This window comes from Heterodontus francisci, chromosome 38, assembly GCF_036365525.1.
Source record: "Heterodontus francisci isolate sHetFra1 chromosome 38, sHetFra1.hap1, whole genome shotgun sequence".
NCBI lineage: Eukaryota > Metazoa > Chordata > Chondrichthyes > Heterodontiformes > Heterodontidae > Heterodontus > Heterodontus francisci.
This window is the reverse complement of record NC_090408.1, coordinates 18,342,042-18,364,197: the sequence shown is the minus strand read 5'-3', so window position 1 is coordinate 18,364,197 and position 22,156 is coordinate 18,342,042. Positions and strand designations below refer to the sequence as shown.

Here is a 22,156-nt window from a genome sequence, read left to right as displayed (position 1 = left end):
TTATTAGATACCTCTTTCAAAAAGCTGGCATGAACATGATGGGCCAGAAGGCCTCCCTCTCTGCTATAAAATTCTATGATTAAATCTAGGCAATTATAGCCACTCCAGGCGCTGCTTCACAAACCACTGACCACCTCCAGGCGCGTATCCATTGTCTCTCGAGATAAGGAGGCCCAAAAAGAAAAAAGAAGATCTAGGCAATTGAATCATCTTTCAACACTGAAAGGACCTCTACACTAAGCTAACATAGCAACTTCTACTTCAGAGCCTGATACTCCAAAATTAAATGTGACCTCCCACAATTTGTACTTACTGCTGTTCCAACTCATTCTATGCACCAAATTGCCAGCCCAACGTATGCACAGAAAATAGCAGAACCCCGAGAGGTATTTATTCTAAACTGACGTGAAACTTATGCTTCCAACTGCAATAACAAAAGCTGTGAACCATTAGCCCCAACTGTTTGCCTTCAAAGAAAAAAGTTGCAGCAGCAAATCTTTTTTTGTAGAGATTTCCCAACTCACAATAAAACAATGCTGTGGGTTGTCATGGTTTCAACCATTTGCATGAGCTGTTTAACCAAGGCAACGTCTGTCCTCTCAGGTGGACGTAAATGGTCCATGTCACCGTTTGACGAATAGCATGGGAGTTCTCCTGTTGTCTTGGCCAATAATTATCCTTCACCCAACATCCCTAAAACAGACATTTGGTCATTACTTCTGTTTATGGAACCTTGGCTGGCATCATTCCATCCAGGAAAGATGATGGACAAGCAACAAACAATCCATTTAGGTGGAGTGCCTTCTCTTGGTGCACCTTTGCTGATGGTTGTGAAGGCCAGTTGTTGGGAGGACCTTGCTGTGCACAAATTGGCTACTGTATTTACTACATTACAATTGTGACTACACTTCAAAAGTCTCATTGGCTGGAAAGCATTTTGTGGTGGAAGGGACAGGCTAGATTTTCGTCTAATAGAAGTCTGGGGGAATACCAAAATGAGGAGCCCCATGGACTCCTTGTGAGGCCTGTGGCAGGGGTGAGCATGATGGCTCCTCCTGGCCCACAAGGAGTTCAATGAGAGCCAAAGTTTTAAAACTTAACTGTGCCTTATCTGGCCAGTCAGCTCCTCCTGCTGCATTGCTGTTGCCAGGCAGGTGACAGAGCAGGATTCTCCCTGCGGTATGTCACGGCAGCGACATTGTCATCTGACTGCGACTTTTGAATCTGAAGTCGGCCCCCGCCTAAATTTAGTGGGAGTCTCAGCCAGGGCCTGAACCAGCGTGGCAAACATTACGATGGATGGCGATGTGGTGCATTAGAGGGGAATCTTGTTTTTGTTGTCTGTCCTGTTTGGGTGGGGGTGGAGGGGGGGTGGTTTAGTTTAGTTTAGTTTAGTTTAGTTTAGTTTAGTTTAGAGATACAGCACTGAAACAGGCCCTTCGGCCCACCGAGTCTGTGCCGACCATCAACCACCCATTTATACTAATCCTACACTAATTCTATATTCCTACCACATCCCCACCTGTCCCTATATTTGCCTACCACTTACCTATACCAGGGGCAATTTATAATGGCCAATTTACCTATCAACCAGCAAGTCTTTGGCATGTGGGAGGAAACCGGAGCACCCGGAGGAAACCCACGCAGACACAGGGAGAACTTGCAAACTCCACACAGGGTGTTAAAATCTGGGCCCCAGTGCCAATACCAATGATAAGTTGGAGTTTTGTTTGCAACCAATCTCAAGGTGATGCCAGCTTTAAAAGTTTTCATTTCACCTCTCACATTATTAGGATAAATGGAGAGGGCAAAGCAACTGCACCAATTCAACTGGTGGCATTCGATTTTTTTTTAACATCTAACTCCTGAAATGTCCAAGGCCTGGAACTATATTCTACACCCAATCAGAACAAAAACCTGTAAAATTAGGTTTCATATTTCATTTTCCAATAAAAATTAAATATTCACTGGCTTAAACACACATCTGGTAACTGCATGTTTTTCCCGTTTTTATACATGCCCTTCCTCAGAATGTTTAGCACAGCATCAGAACACAGTTAATTATTTTATGAAACTATTCATGGGTCACACTTGCAGCATAGAAAAGATGTAACTAATACCTTGTTTAGAGCAGTAAATGGCCCATATATTATGGCTAAAGGCTCAGTAATAAAAACACTTATTAAGTGTAACAATCGTACTGTAAGCTCATGCAAAAATAATCGCCTTAAAATAAAGTGTAAAAATCCAATAACCTTGTACCAGGGGAATAATTTAACAGACCCAGTGCAGGCCAAATAAAATGCAAATACTTTCTAAGTCGCTGAGAATACATTTAGAAAGCTGCAGTCATACAGCTTGAAAAACTAACCAATTTAAAGGAAAGGGATATACTTAGGTAAATTGTCCTAAACTAGGGCAGACGAAGAATAGAGGAACCTACATTAGTTAACTGTAGATGACATTTTAAGTAAGTAAAAAATAACTGATGATGGCTTGACTGTCATAGAATAATACAGCACAGAAGGAGGCCATTTGGCCCATTGTGCCTATGCCATCTCTTTGAAAGACTGAACAATTAGCCCCATAATCCCTGCAAATTTCTCCATTTCCTGTTCCATTTAATCTTCGCGCTGTTCGTGCCCTTGGCTAGCTCAGTCAAGTGGCCATCCATCATCAGTGATCTACTTATTTTACCTGAGTGAATGGCAGCTGGCTATTTGATGCACAGGAGGAATTACAGCCAAGTCCGATTCTGTTCAAATCTCACATCCGTGCATGTGCACTTTCTAGCAACAGTGCCATTGGACAGTGATCAGGGTGGGAGCTGTCCTTCACATTTCCTCTCTGAACCAGTAGCTTCCATGGAATAGAGGCATATGTAACAACTCAGTGCCACTGCCAAGATCAGTTAACTCAGCAATATCGGGCATCAAACCAGGGAGCTTCCTGCTCAGTCAGGGTCAGTACTCATGAATCCATCTGCAGAATCATTGCAGTAGTTTCTTGTTCTTCTACACATCGGCTGATACTCTTTTGTGCCAACTGTGGCTCAGTGGGTAGCAATCTCACCTCTGAATCAGAGGTTGTGGGTTCAAGTCCCACTCCAGGGGTTTGAATATGTAATCTAGACTGGCATTTCCAGTGCAGTACTGAGGGAGTGCAGCATTGTCAAAGGTGTTGTCTTTCAAATCAAATGTTAAACCAGGCCTGGTCTGGCCAGGCCAGCACAGCCCTCCCAGGGTGGACATGAAAGATTCCATGGCCCTATTTGGAAGAGGAGCATGGGTAATTGCTGCCCACAAGGGTGGTGGAAATGGAGTCAATCAATGACTTCAAGAGGAAGCTGGATGGCCACTTGAGAGAAATAGACTTGCAGGGCTATGAGGATCGATTCTGGGAGTGGGACTGACTGCATAGCTCTGTGGAGAGCCCAGTGCGGACTTGATGGGTCAAATGGTCTCCTTCTGTGCCGTATATGACACTATGAGTCCTCCCTGGTGTCCTGGCCCATATATATCCCTCAACCAACATCAATAAATAGCAACAGATTTATTAGCACATTGCTGTTTGTGGGAGTTTGCTATGTGCAGGTTGGCTGCCACGTTTCTTTCATTACAACAGGGACTACGCATGTCTGAAACGATGGGAAATAATTGTAACCTAACTGTCCAGGTGGGAATTTCACGGGCAAGGATGGAATGCCCGGCTTTATACCTCATCCGACCTCATTCTACGAACTTCAATGGGGTAAGATTGGGCAGGATTTAAAACCAGCGTTACATTCAATCCCATCAGTTTCACAATGGGTGGGTTAAGTTAAAATTACTCCCAATAGTTTAGTGTGGCCAAATTGCAAAGTAAATGTGTTACATTGTGCAGGCCTAGGCAAACAAATGACATGTAGAATGGAAACCAAAAAGGGAAGCTCTTCTTTAAAGGGAACAATCAATCGCACTCGAAGGTGCTGTTTTCCAACTCAATGGAGAAGCTATAACAGCACAATGTGATTCAGATCACAATGAGAGTAATGGAACCCAAAACTCCATCTGGGATAAAAATAACACTAAGCACTCTTAGTCTGTTTCCTTCCCCAATAGGGCAAGAACTCTTTAAGTAAAAGACGTTCCCAAAGGACTCAGACGAAACACTGACAGAGTTAGGTGGCAGAAATATGATGTTAATCAGTGAAAAACAGGTCAAATCATGAGAAACGTCAATAGACAAAAGGATGAGTGCTGATAGCCCAGAGGTATACACAGGGCCAGGGAGTACATTCAACACTTAGTTCATTATCTGGTGATTTTGCAACCAAGCTTTTTCAGGTCGTTTTTTTTTTTAAAGATGAATTTCAGGTTAGTTGAGGTGCTGTAACCTGAATAAATTATGAAAAAGAAAGCTGTCCTCACCATAACCTGAGGCTGGAATATTCAAACATGAATATAAAAATTGACCTACATCTGATCCTCTAGATCTAGGCATGGATCCATTGTATCCAGTTTAAAAGCACTAAAGATGAACAATGTCACATTAAACATTGCTCTTTGCTAATAAAGCAGAAGAAAAGCAAAGAAAATTCTCCTCTGATTTGTCTTTTATCTTGATGACTGGTCAGTATGCTCCTAGTTTTAGATAGACAAAGTGAGTGAAATGGGCAGTGTTACGACCAGGTGAGAAAGGGGTCTAGGGTTCCCTTTTTAGCCTTCACCTGGTCTTACCGTAACAGGGTTTAATTTTGAACACACTGTTTTATTTAGCTCCCCCTTAGTGAATCCTTGTTCGCTAACTTCCAATTGTAAGACAAAGAAACTAGCCAAAAAGGTTTTCTTAGGTTTAAAGAGAAAAGATTGAACTTTATTAAACTTAAACTCTAATTCAGTTAACATCTACAGATACGCGACGCGCCCATGCTAGCATGCAAACGCGATACACACATGTAGATAGAGACAGAAAAGAGCAGAAGAAATAAAGTGGAAAAGTTTGAGGCAATATCTGAAGATGGTTTTGGTTACTGTTCTTCGAACTCGCTGTGAAGTCCTTGATTGTAGGTAGGTCTTGCTTTTCATTGGGGCCTAGTATTGTTCTTGAACCTTATTCGATGCAGGAGACTTTTCTTTCTTGAAGTTCATGGGTCCTCAGTGGGTCCAGAGGCTTGTGAGAAAGAGATGGGAGCAGACAGAAGAGGTCTTCTCATTCCAGGAGCAAATGGTCTTTGAGTTCAAAAACTCTGTGGCTAGTTCAAAAATACCCTGGACCAGCCAGTTAGTCATGTGACCAGCTGGTTTAACCAGTCCTGGCTTTTGTGGATTGTATCACCTTACCAGTCTCTGGAATGCTCTTCCTTACACCTTCAATGTCTGGTGATCAAAATCCATTGTGGATTGCATGTGTCAGTGAATGGTCCTTTTGTCTCCACAAGCACTGTCTGTTAGTATGCAAATGTTTTTTTTAGCTAAGTGTCAGGCAGCCTTTGTAACAGGCCTTCTCTTCTTCCCAGCAAGTTTAAAATCAATGTTCATGACAAAATTAATATGCCTCATTCTTGGCAGATGGGGGCCTGCATGACAGGCAGGAAAAGGCAGATGAAATTTAACGCAGAGAAGTGTGAAGTGATGCACTTCAGGAGGACCAAGGTTAAGAAGCAACATAAATGGAACATTACAATTTTAAAGGGGCGGCAAGAAAAGAGAGACCTGGGGGTTCACATATGCAAATTTCTGATGGACAAGTTGATAAGGCTATTAAAAACAAAGTGATTCCTGACAATGCAGCCGGCCACTGACGTTATCAGGCTGCGCCAAGGTGTGCACTTGTGCAGACGGGCTCCTGCTCTCTGCGCGTGCGCTGCGTTCTGACATGCCAGGACTGGTTCGCGCGTGCATCTTCTGGCAACGCGCCAGGTCAGCCTCTGCGCATGCGCTTTACACGTACAGCAATGCAACACTAACGTATTCACCCATGCGTCAAGCTCCACTCCGCTCCCCCCCCACATTGCTGCTCTCGCCGGCCGCTCCGCTCCCCTCCTCGCTGCTCTCTCTAGCTGCTCCGCTCCCCCCCTTAGTACTCACACTGACCGCTCTGCTCCCCCACTCATTGCTTTTGCCGGCCGCTCTGCTCCCCCCCTCGCTGTTCTCTCTGGCCGGTCTGCTCCCCACTCCCCTCGCCGTTCTCTCCAGTCTCTCTGCTCCCCGCACCCGCCCCCCCCCCCTGCTCTCGCCGGCTGCTCCGCTCCCCCCCACCCCCCCTCGCTGTTCTCTGCGGTCACTCCGCTCTTCCAGCCGCTCCACTCCCCACCACCGCCCCCCCCCCCCCATCACTCGCTGCTCTTGCCCGCCACTCCACTCCCCTCCCCCACTCACTGCTCTTGCCCACCGCTCCACTCCCCCCACCTTTCACCGGTCAGCTCTGCACCCCCACCACCCCCATCCCCAGCCTGCTCCACTCCCACCACCCCCCCCCCACCCCACCCCCGGCCCGCTCGCTTTCCCCCTCCCGCCATTGTGTGCTGCCATGTGTTTAGGTCAGGTTACCTTCGTGTGATCTTTAGTCCTGGGAGCTGCCTGAAATCGCAGACTGTGACGTTTTAGTGGCACGTGCTGCATTTGCGCATGTGCTACTGCAGCGCCACCTAGTGGTAGCATTGTCATCAAACACAGCCTATTAAAAAACCATACAGGATCCTTGACTTTATTTGGCATAGAGTATAAAAGTTAAACCACTATAAAGCAGCATTTCGGTCTCAGCCAAAGTATTGTATTCAATTCTGGGCACCACGTTTCAGGAAGGATGTCATGGTTTTGGAGTGGGTGCACAGCAGATTTACAGGATACCAGGAATTTAGTTATGTGGTTAGACTAGAAATGTTGGGATTGTTCTCCTTAAAGCAGAGAAAGTTAAGGGGAGATTTATTATTCAGGTTCAAAGTTATGAGAGGGTTTGCTAATGATAAGAAAGTCAGTATCCAGAAGACACATATTTAAGATCATTGATAAAAGAACCAGAGGTGAGATAAGGAGAAAGTTTTTTACGTAGCGAGTTATGATGATCTGGAATGCGCTGCCTGAAAGGGTGGTGAAAGCAGGTTCAATGGTAGCTTTCAAAAGGGAACTGGATAAATACTTGAAAAGGAAATATTTGTAGGGCTATGGGGAAAGAGCAGGGGAGAGGGACTAAGTGGTAGCTCTTTCAAAGAGCTGCCACAGGCATGATGGGCCAAATGGCTTCCTTCTGTTAAGATTTGATCAGATCAATATCTAAATAAAGGATCAATGAAAACAAAGAAGGGAGGGGTTGCTGATTTTTATCTACAGTACACAACGAGTGGACAGTAAGAAACCAGCTCTTAGGAAAAGCCTGAGCCATTTTCGCGGTCAGGCCTCATTTGAATGTGACTGGCGAGCTGCCAGTGCCTCATGACAACTGAAACACAGCTTGCTGACTGGGGGAGGTGGGATCAGACAAAACACACTGTCATCATTACCCTCACCATAGAACAACAGAAATCTCTCTGTCACTACAACAACTTGCATTTGTATACCACCTTTAACATAGTAAAATGTCTCCAAGGCAACTCACACCAGCATCAAACAAGATCTGACACCAAATCGCATGCAGAGGTATTAGGACAAATGGTCAAAAGTTTGGTCAAAGAGATAGGTTTTACAGAACACCTTAAAGGTGGAGAGAGCGGTTGTGAGGCAGGGAGTGAAGTACAGAGCTTAGAGCCCAAGCAGCTGAAAGCGTGGCCACCATTACATTGGTTATTATATCGGTGATACTGCCATTAAGGTGTATTTACCAGCTAGCGGAGGGGGGACTCACCAATGGTCCAAGCCCATTTCTCCAAAGTTTACTGCTCACAGTCCTGAGAATGAAAGATTATTTCTCATTTTACCCAATACCATGGCAAGCAACCCAGTGGCATTGAGCTCAGGCCACAACATCGTTAGTGCCAAATGTCAAATGTGATTTGACAAAAAAAATCCATATAAATGAAAGTATCACAACTGGAATCTACTGCAGGAAAGCCCTTTCTATCAGAGAGACATTTAGCACTGAATTAAATCAAGATTAGGTATTATTGACTACTGAGAAGCTGGAAAAAGTATCTGAGATAACAGGAAAACAGATAGTGGACCCTACATTCCAAATGTGTCATGAATGTAACTGGAACACTGATATTTAAGCAAGACAATGCAAAGCAAGGCTATCAGTAGACCCGACTAATTAAGTCCACGAAATGCCAGTGTGACGCAGCTCTGAATGATTTACATGCATTCCAGGCAGACGGAAAGGAAGAAGTTCAAATTCAAAATGCAACATTCCTCACATTGGTGCAATAGATCAGTAGTTCACACATCTTGAGCATCGTGAGATACAAATGGATGGTTCTTGCTCAGGTGAAACTCTGGTATCTTTCAGGACATATAAAAGGCAGCCTGTCCCTCATTAGACCTTAAAAATGAATCTAAGGTCATGTCTTTCTGCCTCACAACCTTACACTTTGGCTGAAAATTCAGGATTCTCACACAGGCCTTTGAATCCTGACTGACTGAACAACTGTGTGGCCAGCTGCTATCAGATTATGTTTAGGATTAATTTACCTGATGTAATCATCACCAAGAATGTTTTCCCTCAAGTGAAGAAGCAACAATATCATTGCTGCCAGTTTTGGACACGTCCTAGGAACACCAGAGGAGAATTAATGTGCTACCAAGCAAGCCAGGATACTAAGAACATCCAGTTCTCAGATGATACGAAACTTGGAAGCATTGTGAACTGTGAGGATAGTGCAGAACTTCAAAAGGACATAAATAAGTTGGTGGAATGGGCAGACAGATGGCGGATGAAGTCCAATGCAGAGAAATGTGAAGTGATTTGTTTTGGTAGGAAGAACATGGAGAGACAATATGGAATAAATTCTAAAGAGGTTGTAAAAGCAGAGGGACCAAAGTGTATATGTGCATAAGTCATTGAAGGTGGCAGGACAGGTTGAGAGAGCTGTTAATAAAGCACACAGTGTCCTGGACTTTATTAATAGGAGCATAGAGTACAAGAGCAAGGAAGTTATGTTGAACTTGCATAAGGCACTAGTTCGGCCTCAGCTGGAAAAATGCGTCCAATAATGGGTGGCACGGTGGCACAGTGGTTAGCACCGCAGCCTCACAGCTCCAGCGACCCGGGTTCAATTCTGGGTACTGCCTGCGTGGAGTTTGCAAGTTCTCCCTGTGTCTGCGTGGGTTTCCTCCGGGTGCTCCGGTTTTCTCCCACAGCCAAAAGAGTTGCAGGTTGAGAGGTAAATTGGCCATTATAAATTGCCCCTAGTATAGGTAGGTGGTAAGGGAATATAGGGACAGGTGAGGATGTGGTAGGAATATGGGATTAGTGTAGGATTAGTATAAATGGGTGGTTAATGATCGGCACAGACTCAGTGGGCCAAAGGGCCTGTTTCAGTGCTGTATCTCTAAATCTAAATCAATATTGGGCATCACACTTGAGGAAAGGTGTGAGGGCATTGGAGACAGTACAGAAAAGATTCACGAAAATGGTTCCAGGGATGAGGAATTTCAGTTATGGAGACAGACTGGAGAAGTTAGGACTGTTTTCTTTGGAAAAGAGAAGGCTGAGAGCTGATTTGATAGAGGTATTCAAAATCATGAGGGGTCTGGACAGAGTAGATAGAGAGAAACTGTACCCACTTGTGAAAGGATCAAGAACATGAGGGCATAGATTTGAAGTATTTGGTAACAGAAGCAAAAGTGACATGAGGAAAAACTTTTTCATGCAGCGAGTGGTTAAGGTCTGGAATGCGCTGCCTGGGAACGTGGTGGAGGCAGGTTCAACTGAAGCATTCAAAAGGGAATTAGACAGTTATATGAAAAGGAAGAATATGCAGGGTTACAGGGAGAAGGCGGGGGAATGGAACTGAGGACGTTGCTCTTTCAGAGAGCCGGTGCAGACACGATAGGCTGAATGGCCTCCTTCTGCACTGTAACGATCCTGTGATTCTGTGAGGCGCATTTCAGGGCTGATAGTTTAATATCATTACCTACGACCATCGACTCAGTGACATTGTCATATAACTCGTTACTTATTCCTTCCTTGGTCTTGGATGGCAGTATCACTAGCAAAGCCCCGTTTCTTGCACCCCTGGGTGCACCTCCGAGCATGCTTATATAACAGAATGGTTTGCTACACCACTGCAGAGGACGTTAAGAGACAATCGCATACAGTGGGCGAGCGTGACAGAAGGCCAGAGCAGTTGGAAGTGGAAGGTCCCCTTTTCAGCAGTGAAACCAGTCAGGTTTTTACAGCAATCCAACAGATTCGATGGTGATTTTATTTTCCTAATGCAAGTACACTAACTATCAGATTTACTGAATTCAATTTAACAGAGTAATATGATAGGATTTGAGTTGTTAGTTCAGCACCACAATTGCTACCCCATCATCCCAAAATTGACTCTTGTGCATTAGAAAGCACATTAATCTTCGAATGCTCTTTTCGCTTAAAGACGTCAACCAATGGAGCAAGGACATTATGGGGTTAATTTTTGACTTCAGTGGAGAGTAAAATCAGGCTGTACAATGTGTCCTTGGGGATCCTGCCATCTTCCATGCGGCTCACATGGCCAAGCCATTTCAAGCGCCACTGGCTCAGTAGGGTGTATATGCTGGGGATGTTGGCCGCCTCGAGGACTTCTGCATTGGAGATACGTTCCTACCACCTGATACCAAGGATTCTCCAGAGGCAGCGAAGATGGAATGAATTGAGACGTCGCTCTTGGCTGGCATACGTTGTCCAGGCCTCGCTGCCATAGAGCAAGGTACTGAGGACACAGGCTTGATACACTCGGACTTTTGTGTTCCCTGTCAGTGCACCATTTTCCCACACCCTCTTGGCCAGTCTGGACATAGCAGCGGACGCCTTTCACATGCGCTTGTTGATTTCTGCATCGAGAGACAGGTTACTGGTGATAGTTGAGCCTAGGTAGGTGAACTCTTGAACCACTTCCAGAGCGTGGTCGCCGATATTGATGGATGGAGCATTTCTGACGTCCTATCCCATGATGTTCGTTTTCTTGAGGCTGATGGTTAGGCCAAATTCGTTGCAGGCAGCTGCAATCCTGTCAATGAGTCTCTGCAGACATTCTTCTGTGTGGGATGTTAATGCAGCATCGTCAGCAAAGAGGAGTTCCCTGATGAGGACCTTCCGTACTTTGGTCTTCGCTCTTAGACGGGCAAGGTTGAACAACCTGCCATCTGATCTTGTATGGAGGAAAGTTCCTTCTTCTGAAGACTTGAATGCATGTGAGAGCAGCAGGGAGAAGAAGATCCCAAATAGTGTAGGTGCGAGAACACAGCCCTGTTTCACGCCACTCAGGATAGGAAGGCGGTCTGATGAGGCGCCGCTATGCTGAATTGTGCCTTTCATATCGTCATGGAATGAGGTGATGATACTTAGTAGCTTTGGTGGACATCCGATCTTTGCTAGTAGTTCGAAGAGGCCACGTCTGCTGACGAGCTCAAAGGCTTTGGTGAGATCTATGAAAGCAATGTAGAGGGGCATCTGTTATTCAAGGCATTTCTCCTGTAGCTGGCGAAGGGAGAACAGCGTGTCAATGGTCGATCTCTCTGCTCGAAAGCCACACTGTGCCTCAGGGTAGAGGCGCTCGGCCAGCTTCTGGAGCCTGTTTAATAAGACTTGAGCGAAGACTTTCCCCACTATGCTGAGCAGGGAGATTCCACGGTAGTTGTTGCAGTCACCCTTGTTCTTATAGAGGGTGATGATATTGGCATCAAGCATGTCCTGAGGTACTGCTCCCTCATCCCAGCACAGGCAAAGCAGTTCATGGAGTGCTGACAGTATAGCAGGCTTGGCACTCTTGATTATTTCAAGGGTAATGCCGTCCTTCCCAGGGGCTTTTCCGCTGGCTAGAGAATCAATGGCATCACTGAGTTCCGATTTTGTTGGCTGTACGTTCAGCTCATCCATGACTGGCAGAGACTGGGCTGCATTGAGGGCTGTCTCAGTGACAACATTTTCCCTGGAGTACAGTTCTTGGCAGTGCTCCACCCAGTGGTCCATTTGCTTGCGTTGGTCAGTGATCGTGTCCCCTGATTTAGACTTGAGGGGGGAGACCTTCCTGATGGTTGGCCCAAAAGCTCTCTTAATGCCATCATACATTCCTCTGATGTTTCTGGTGTCGGAGGCCAGCTGAATACGACTGCATAGGTGTTGCCAGTAGTTATTTGCGTAGTGCCTGGCTGTTCTTCGTGCAGCGCTTCTGGCTGCTTTAGGTGCCATGGATGTTAACTCGCTGAGGGCTTTCTTGTAGTTCAACAGTACAGTGCGCTTAGCGGCTATGACAGGTTCCAGCTCTTCAAAGTGAGATTGAAACCAGTCTGCATTCTGCTTCTCACATTTGCCATAGGTGGTCATTGCTGAGTCATAGATGCCGTCTCTGATGTGGGCCCACCTGGTCTCTGCATCCCCTGTAGGTGTGTTTTGAAGGGCTTTTTCAAGTGAATTTAGAAACTTATGTAACAGCTGTGGATAAGAAATTCTGTTAGTGTTGATGCGCAGGCGGCCCTTCTGCTTGGAGTGATGCAGCTTCTTTGGTTTGAGTGTAACCTTGCTGCACACCAGGGAGTGGTCGGTGTCGCAGTCCGCACTGTGGAAGCTGTGTGTGATTTGAACGCTGTTTAAAGAGGCTCGCCTTGTGACAATGAGGTCCAGCTGGTGCCAACGACGTGATTTTGGGTGCCTCCATGAAACCCGGTGACAGGGTTTAGTATGAAAGAACGAGTTGGTGATGCAGAGGTTATGATAGGTACACAACTCAAGTCTATTCTCATTCATCCTTCCAATGCCATAGCGCCCAAGGAAGGAGGGCCATGTGTCATGGTCGGCCCCAACCCTGGCGTTAAAGTCCCCCAGCAGGAACAAATGTTGAGTATTGGGAATGCGACTGATGATATTATGGAGTTCCTCGTAGAACTGGTCTTTAACTTCAGTGGGGAGCAGAGTGTTGGAGCATAGATGCTGAGTGGGTGTACTGGACCAGAGGCGGTGAGCAGTCGGAAGGACAGTAAGCGTTCCAAGCCATTTGAAGGTGGCTCTATCATGCTGAGCAAAGAGTTTCTGATGGCAAAGCCCACTCCGTGCTGTCTTGGTTCATCAGGATCCCTACACTGCCAGAAGCTGTAGTCTTGCTCTCTTGGAGATCCGCTCGCAGGGAGAGACTTGAAAAGTAGGTGCGTATGCAAAGAATTATTTAGGCAAATCGAGTATTCATAAAATCACAGGTACCCATATTCGTTTGGAGGTGGGGAGAGAGAGTGAGGACAGCTTTGCAGCTGGAAAACCTGGAAGAGCACCTTTTTTTATTCATTCATGGGATGTGGGCATTGCTGGCTAGGCCAGCATTTATTGCCCATCTCTAATTGCCCTTGAGAAGGTGGTAGTGAGCCTCCTTCTTGAACCACTGCAGTCCATGTGGGGTAGGTACACCCACACTACTGTTAGGAAGGGAGTTCTAGGATTTTGACCCAGCGACAGTGAAGGAACGGCGATATTGTTCCAAGTCAGGATGGTGTGTGGCTTGGACAGGAGCTTTCAGGTGGTGGTGTTCCCATGCAACTTATCCTTCGAGGTGGTAGAGGTCATGGGTTTGGAAGATGCTGTCTAAGGAGCCTTGCTGTGTTGCTGCAGTGCATCTTGTAGATGGTACCCACTGCTGCCAGTGTGCATCGTTGGTGGAGGGAGTAAATGTTTGCGGATGGGGTGAAAATCAAGTGTCCTGGATGGTGTTGAGCTTCTTGAGTGTTATTGCATCCAACCAGGCAAGTGGAGAGTATTCCATCACACTCCTGATTTGTGCCTTGTAGATGGTGGACAGGCTTTGGGGAGTCATGAGGTGAGCTACTCGCCACAGGATTCCTAGCCTCTGACCTGCTCTTGTAGCCACGGTATTTATATGGCTACAGTTCAGTTTCTGGTCAATGGTAACCCCCAGAATGTTGATAGTGATGGTAATGCCATTGAATGTCAAGGGGAGATGGTTAGATTCTCTCTTGTTTGAGATAGTCATTGCCTGACACGTGTGGCGCAAACGTTATTTGCCACTTATCAGCCCAAGCCTGGATATTGTCCAGGTCTTGCTGCATTAGTATCTGAGCAGTCGCGAATGGTGCTGAACATTGCATAATCAGCAGCGAACATGCCTACTTCTGACCTTATGATTGAAGGAAGGTCATTGATAAAGCAGCTGAAGATGATTGGGCCTAGGACACTACCCTGAGGAACTCCTGCAGTGATGTCCTGGAGCGGAGATGACTGACCTCCAACATCCACAGCCATCTTTCTTTGCGCTAGGTATGGCTCCAACCAGCGGAGAGTTTTCCCCCTGATTCCCATTGACTCCAGTTTTACTAGGGCTCCTTGATGCCATACTTAATGTCATGGGCAGTTGCTCTCGCCTCACTGTTCCCTCAGAACCTGCCAAATTTAATGACAGGGACTGATTAACATTCTTTTGCCTCTGTTTCCCAGCCACAGCCAGCCAGGTTGAGAGGCTGGCTGACTGTTGGGTGGGGAGAGGAGGGAGGGATCGGAAAACAGAATCACACAGAATCTCAGAATCATTACACTGCAGAAGAAGGCCATTCGCAATTGAGGAGCATTTCCCTCAGTTCCATTTCCCTGCCTTCTCCCCCTAACCCTGCACATTCTTCCTTTTCATATAACTGTCTAATTCCCTTTTGAATGCTACAATTGAACCTGCCTCCACCATGTTCTCAGGCAGTACATTCCAGACCTTAACCACTCGCTGCTTGAAAAAGTTTTTCCTCCTGTCACTTTTGATTCTCTTACCATATACTTTAAATCTGTGCCCTCTCGTTCCCGATCCTTTCACGACTGGGAACAATTTCTCTCTCTCTACTCTGTCCAGACCCCTCATGATTTTGAATACCTCATGTGGTAACTGGAAAGAAACTTAACTGCTGGATCCTGCAGTCCTCACCTCCCTATAGCTGCCAGCCAGCCAGCCAGGGTTACATTTAAAATGGTGCAATCTGAGGCACACAGCCTCATTCAGATTTTTAAATGAGTGACTTGCTTCCTGCTAGGGAGCTGGTTGACTGCCCTCCGTCCCACTTCCAGAAGTGTGCGGGTTTGAGCAGGGTTGGGGTGAAGTTTGAGATTTTTAACATTTTTACATCCCACCCAACCCTAACACATCAGTTTTTGGGGGTTGAAATACCCGACATAGAATCTTACAGAACAGAGAGGAGGCCATTTGGTCCATCCTGCCAGTGCTGGCACTTTGAAAAAGCTGTCCAATTAATCCCACTCCCCTGCTATTTTCCTATAGCTCTACAAATTTTCCCTTTTCAAATACTTAGCCAATTCCCTTTTGAAAATTACTTTTGAATCTGCTTCCAGCATCATTTCAGGTCGTACCTTTCAGATCATAACTCACTGCATAAAAAAAATTCTCATTTCCGCTCTGGTCCTTAAATCTGTCTCCTTTGGCTACCGACCCTTCTCATCTTTACACTAGTTCTTTTGCAATTATCTTAATTAGCTCAATATTCTGAAGGTTGGAGCAGGGGGAATTATTGAACTTGACATGAAGCGTTATCTCTTTAGCCTTGCGACTGCATCCTCGGACCTGGTTACTTCTGAGAGACCCTGAAAAAAATTTAACGGGGGTGACTGATAGCTATAAGACAAATATTTGAACTCAGGGTCCTCAACAGCAAATTCCAACTGTATGTGGCTGGACTAGTAGAGGTGGCATTTTAAGATAAGACAAGAGTAGGTCCGACTCCACTGCTAAATGGAGCAGAACAGCCACTTACTCTTATTTCAAATACTTTTCATTTAAATCATCCTTTTTTAGTACTAAATTCACACTCTGTTGTGTTATGGACTGTACTTAACATAAATGATTGGATAGTTCAAAATTTTAGAGAAAAAAGATTTATTGAAGTAGACTGTATTCAAGGTGGGGGAAACAAGAAGAGCAACTTATATTTATATAGCACCTTTTGTGGACTCAAACGTCTCAAGGCACTTCATGGGAGCATTATAAAACAAGTTACATAAGGAGATATTAGTCCAGATGACCAAAAGCTTGGTCAAAGAGGTAGGTTTAAAAGGAGTGTCTTAAAAAGAGGAAAGTGAGGTAGAGAGGTGGAAATGTTTAGGGAGGGTATACCAGTGCTTAAATAGAAAATAAGCAATTAATCTACTGCAACATACCCACATCTGAAAAGTAATAGGGGCAACATAAACAAATATTGGATGTAATCACTAACAATTTTTTGCAAACTTAAAACTAAAGATTAAAACATAAAAAGAGCTACTATTACTGTTTAAATATTGAGAGCAGATAATTACCCAATCTCTAATTATAAATTACAAAAGGTGCATTTGCAAGTAGGATTAAAGCATTGTAAATTAGGGCTGTCTTAAACTCTGGGAGAGCTGTACAGAACAGTAGCTTGAGATAGTGCAGCAGTTCCAGTTTACAATATGGAAAATGCATTGATCCTGTGATAAATCCCACCCGTCACCATTGCTCCCACAATAGTTACTGATTTTAGGCTTTACAGGTATTGTATACACATTAGCATTCACGGGGAGTCCATGACATCAGCGTGCTTATACACGTACCATCGAATAGCGAGACCCTGATATCAGCCTTGCAGTTAAGGGACAGAGGGCAGAGTGGAGGTTGCTCTTGTTGAGAAGTTTTCTTTCTAATAGTTACTTCCAAGACAGAATTAGAGAAAGGGAAAAATTGCAGGGCTATGGGAAAAGAGCAGGGCAAGTCGGACCAATTGATTTACTTTTTCAAACACCTGGCACAAGCACGATGTGTCGAATGACCTCCTCCTGTGCTGCTGCACCATTCTACGATTCTATAATTTGGAGGCAGTTACTTGAAGGTTTACCGACTAGTCCAACAGCAGGACTGATAATAGCCAAGAAACAGACTTGATGCATCTCCTTTCTATCAGGAATGTTTTCTGGGCTGGGAGTGGGGGAGGAGAAAACAAGCTTGAAAATGAAGGACAAGGAAAGAATATTTGCACTTACAAAGCTACACAGTAATATTTACAGCTCAGAATTAATAGTACTTGTTCTTCATTTCCCTAACAATGCAGTCAATTAAAACCAGTGAACACTGGACTTTCCATTCTCCATACTACAGAACCTTTCAGATTGGTAGTTGCTAAATTAGCTCTGGTTCTGTACCAAACTTTAAATCAGCCCTGTGTTTCATATTCCTTTGCAAGGATTTGTTTCCCTTAATCGAAATTTCTATTATGAGGGAACAGACAAGCGTCTTGATTAGAATTTTATTGATTAAAAATAACGGCTTTATGCATTTTTACAGTGCTTAAATATTCTCTCCCTTTTGATCTGGCAGTTTCTTGAGGTGTTCCTGTGCTCGAGTGGGAAAAGTATAATCTGCAATAAGTGGCAATTAAAATAAAACATCAGAACTAAGTTCACCTGTAACTCTCAGCACTAATCGACATTATTCTTCGGCTGGAGTCTTCAGACAATGAAATCTAGTAACAGAGACGTCTATCTGAACAATCTGTGCTATCAAGGCAGCTTCACCCCACTAAATAAAGTTGTGCATTTTCAAATATAGCATGGTATGACGGAATGCTTATCTTTCATGTTGAGCTAGGATGCAAACAATTATTGATTTTAAGGCTGATCTAACAATCAAACTGTAAGAAATTAAATTACAAGTGTCATCTTAGTTCAGTCAGCGAACCCTCACTTCTGTGTCAGAAGGTCAAATTAAGGCACAGAGGCCATTTGGCCGATTGAGTCCATGCTGGCTGTGTATAGAACAATCCAATCAGTCACTGCCCAGTCTATCCCTGTAGCCCTGCAATCTTAATTCCCTCAAGTACTTATCCAATCTACTTTTGAAAACATTGATTGTCTCCGCTTCCACTAACCTTGTAGGCAGTGAGTTCTGGATCATGACCACTCACTGCCTAAAGAAGTTCTTCCTCACAGACCCACTGTATCTCTTGCCCAAAACCTTCAATCTGTGTTCCCTAGTCCTCATAGCTAATGGGAACAGTTTCTCTTTGTCTAACTTATCTAAACCTGTCATAATCTTGTACACCTCTATGAGATCTCCCCTCAACCTCATTTGCTCCAAGGAGAACCCCAGCTTCTCTAACCTAACCTTGTAGCTAGATTCCCTCATCCCTGGAACCATTCTGGTAAATCTCTGCACCTTCTCAAGGACCCTCATATCTTTCCTAAAGTGCGGTAACAAAAACTCAATGCAATACTCTAGTTGTGGCCTAACCAGAGCGTTAGAAATATTCAGCATAACTTCCCTGCTTTTGTACTCAATACCTCTATTTATGAAGCCCAAGTTCCCTTATGCTTTGCTAACTACTCTCTCAATATGTCCTGCCACCTTCAAAGATCTAGGTACTACTCTTTGGAACTGTGTCATTAATCTATATAGCCTTACCCTATTACTTCTGCCAAAATGCATCATCTGACACTTCTCTATTAAATTTCATTCGCCACTTGTCTGCCCATTCCGCTTGCCTATCTATGTCCTGTTGCAGTTGATTGGTATTATGCTCACTATTTGCCACTCCGCCAAGTTTGCTATCATTGGCAAGTTTTGAAATTTTACTCTGTACCTCAATATCCAAGTCATTTATACATAATCAAAAAAAAGCAGTGGTTCCAGCACTGAACCATGGGGAACACCACTATCTACCATCCTCCAGTCAGAAAAACAGCCATTTACCATGACTCATTGTTTTCTGACCTTAAGCCAATGTTTTATCCAAGCTGACACTGACCCTCCTTTTCCATGAGCCTCAATTTTGTTAACCAGCCTTTTATGTGGTACTTTGTCAAACGCTTTCTTAAGATCCATATAGACAACGTCCATTGCATTCCGTTCATCAACCTTCTCTGGTGCTTCATCAAAAAATTCAGTTAGATTAGTCAAATACGATCTGCCTTTTACAAATCTGTGCTGGCTCTCCTTAATTAACTCAAAACTCTCCAAGTGCCTGTTAATTTTTTTTCCTTGATTATTGTTTCTAAAACCTTATTCATCACTGATGTTAAACTAACTGGCCTGTAGTTGCTGGGATTGTCCTCACACTCTTTCTTGAATAAGGCTGCCACATTTACCACACTCTAATCCTCACCCCCACTTCCTTTCGCAACCTGGGATGCAAGTCATCCAGACCAAGCGACATATCCACTCTTAGCAGCGCCAGCATTTCCGGTACACCTGCCTTTCAATTTTCACCTCATCCAGTAAGTCTATCAACCCTGTGTCTACCAATATTTTGTCAGCATCTTGTTCCTTAGTAAACACCGATATAAAGCACTCACTAAGTATTCTAGCTCTGTGCTGTGCCTCTAAACATATATAAGTTCTCAGGCTTGAGTGCATAAGCGAGGCTAACACGGTCAGAGATGCTGTCCAGATGAGATGTCAAACTGAGTTCCTATCCACCTACTCGGGTGAATAATAAAACATCCCATGGGACTCCTTGAAGAAGATTGGCAATGGTTTTCTAGTATCCTGACCAACATTTATCCTTTAACTAATTCCACCTCAACAAATCATCTGCTATTTCTCCTCAGAACTGTTTGTGGGAGCTTGCTATGCAGAATTTAGTTGCCTTGTCTGTCTACAGCACAAGAGTGACTACAAAACAGTAATCCATTGGCTGTGAAGCACTTTGCAATGTCCTGAAGTCATGAAAGGCTCTATATAAATGTAACTTCTCGTATTCCATAACCATAAGATTGCCCAAATTTCACCCAAGAATTTACAGTGAAAGTGGAATGTAAAACAGTGAAGTTCAGTCCTCAATTAGATAAAAAAAAAAATCCAATGCTTGGTTTAGCTACTATATAATTTAATTGAACAACAATCCCGTTGTAACTAAATTACAAACCACTTAAAATAGTGATCTAATCATAAATATTTCATTGTTTAGCCCTTAGGGAAGAATACAATTAGACTCCAATCCAATGAAACCAGCCACATAGCATTTCATTTTTAAGTGTACCATATTTTTAAAAGTTTTAATTCCATCTCGGCTACAGGAAATAGTCAATCTCAACATTGCAAGCTGCTTTGGTTTCAAAAATAAGCGGTCGTGAATCAGATGTAATCTAAAACAGTGTGCACAATATTAGTACACAGTCCTTTTTACAGTCATAACATGCCAGTTTTAGATCAGTAGTGAATAAGAATCAGCCATCTTTGTGAAAACTTTCTTGGTAAATAAGGTTTCATTATTAAGCAATAAACCCCTATCGTATGGGTGTGTTGCATCTTTGCATGGCAAACAACCATTCTCAGAAGGATGATATTACAACAGCTGGTCACAACACATCCAGGCTCTCACTAGTGGTTCAAAGCTCCATACCCCGGGGTCTTTGCCTCAGTTGGCATGCTAAACCTAGTGAGAGTGGCCAAGGAGTAACGGTCAAACTGTATGTAAGTTCTGAAACCAAAACTGGCCCCTTGGTCACTGCTGAACTGATAGACAGGAGTTTAGTAGTTGTAACATTACATTCTGACAAGTTCACTGGAAGACCAAAGGGTTAATATTCTGAAGCAATTCATTCAACAGTGAGAACACAGGTGCTGAGCTTTCCTTGAATAGCTCAGCTGTGTAAGTCATCTTTGTTGTTCAGGATATAACTTTACAGTTAAATGAGCAAACCTAGATCGAAGATAACAGAGAGAATTGATAAGGGTTGAAATTCCTGAACAGAAACATTGCACATCAGTGAACCAACTTGGCCCAAAATATCACCACCGCTCACAGTAAGACATGTCAGCATCGAGTTCCCAGGTTATGCGTCACTATTAAAATTTATACAGTCCCAAAGTGCGAGCTCAGGTGCGTTCCCCAGACTGTTTCGAAACCCGAAGCCCAAGTGTCAGGTTGCTTTATAACATTCACAACAGGGCTGTTGGAGAAAGAAAAAGTGGCCTTCTGGGTGGCAGAGAAGAGGGGGAATGTGTTTAAACTATCAGTTCAAGCACTGCGGATTTAAAGGGAAAAAAACATGCCTGACTGAACGTACAAAGCTGCCTTCAGGGTTTATACAGCAAAAGGAAAACATTCCTACACAAGGAAAAATGTTCCACATGATCCTAGTTAGAAACCAGATACATTTTACACGTAAAAGGCAAGTTTTTGTAGAGTTAAACATGTAAAGGGCAATAACTACATTCTTTAATAACTGGGCAATCAGGAGAAATGGATTACTGGGAAACACAACCATTATCAGAATAAATGAAAATGTATCAACTTCACAATAACAGACATGACATTATATTACAAACTGATTTTTTACTTTCTTGTTTCTGCTGACTCATAATCACTCCCTGCTGGTCAGAGTGAAGATTGAACCGATGTCAATAAAGCTACTTTTCACGGCTGGAAGCTGACAGTGACACACAGCTGTAAAAAGGGGGGAAAAAATTGAAGCGAATGCTTAAAAATGGGTCAACTCATAATTATTGACAACAGCTAGATTATTTTCAAGTACTGGGCAGAACAAAGGTGCAAAACACTTGCAGCTGTATTGAAGAGAACAAATGTGGAGCAGAAGCATGGGGTCAGTTCCACGGGCAAGCATTCAGTGAACAAAGCAAAACAGATTTCATTGCCATAGCCTATGGGTGCTTAAAACAGAAAAACAGGAAAATTTACCATGTTGTGCACTGGCCTCAACTAAACAGCCTAATTCGCAGACATGCATCAATCCCCAGCCTTCTTCAAGGAGTCAGCTTAGCCCCATTGACAAGATGCAGAATGACACAACACTCTAGGTCATCAGCTACACCTAGAGACAGTTTTGAAGTGCAGCTGATGCCACCTCGTGCCACATACCCGTGACCAGCCCCACCACAATCAAGGCACAGCCTATGCCATTAGGCACCCGCCCACCCACAGAAATGGTCTCAACTGGGCCCCTTTTTAACATAAAGCAAAAAAGAGAAATAATCAGAAGAAAAATGGTATTTGAAAACAGAACAAAACATTAAAAGAGACATGGAAACACCAAACCTGACAAGGAAATGACCGCGTGAGGCTACAATGCT

The 22,156-nt window shown here is 44.1% G+C and overlaps 1 protein-coding gene across 9 annotated transcripts in view; it reads right to left on the bottom strand.

Moving 5' to 3' along the window:
• The window catches only part of LOC137352407 (multiple C2 and transmembrane domain-containing protein 2-like), a 455,261-nt gene that overhangs the window by 93,514 nt on the left and 339,591 nt on the right, over positions 1-22,156 (bottom strand). Inside the window, exon 18 of one of the 9 annotated variants that reach the window (XM_068017775.1) lies at positions 19,948-21,512. The exons of the other annotated variants lie outside the window; for them this stretch is intronic. Within the exon in view, the coding sequence (XP_067873876.1) occupies positions 21,483-21,512 (30 nt within the window). The 3' untranslated portion in view covers positions 19,948-21,482. Of the gene's footprint in view, positions 1-19,947; positions 21,513-22,156 lie in introns of those variants that run through there. 9 annotated transcript variants of the gene reach the window in all.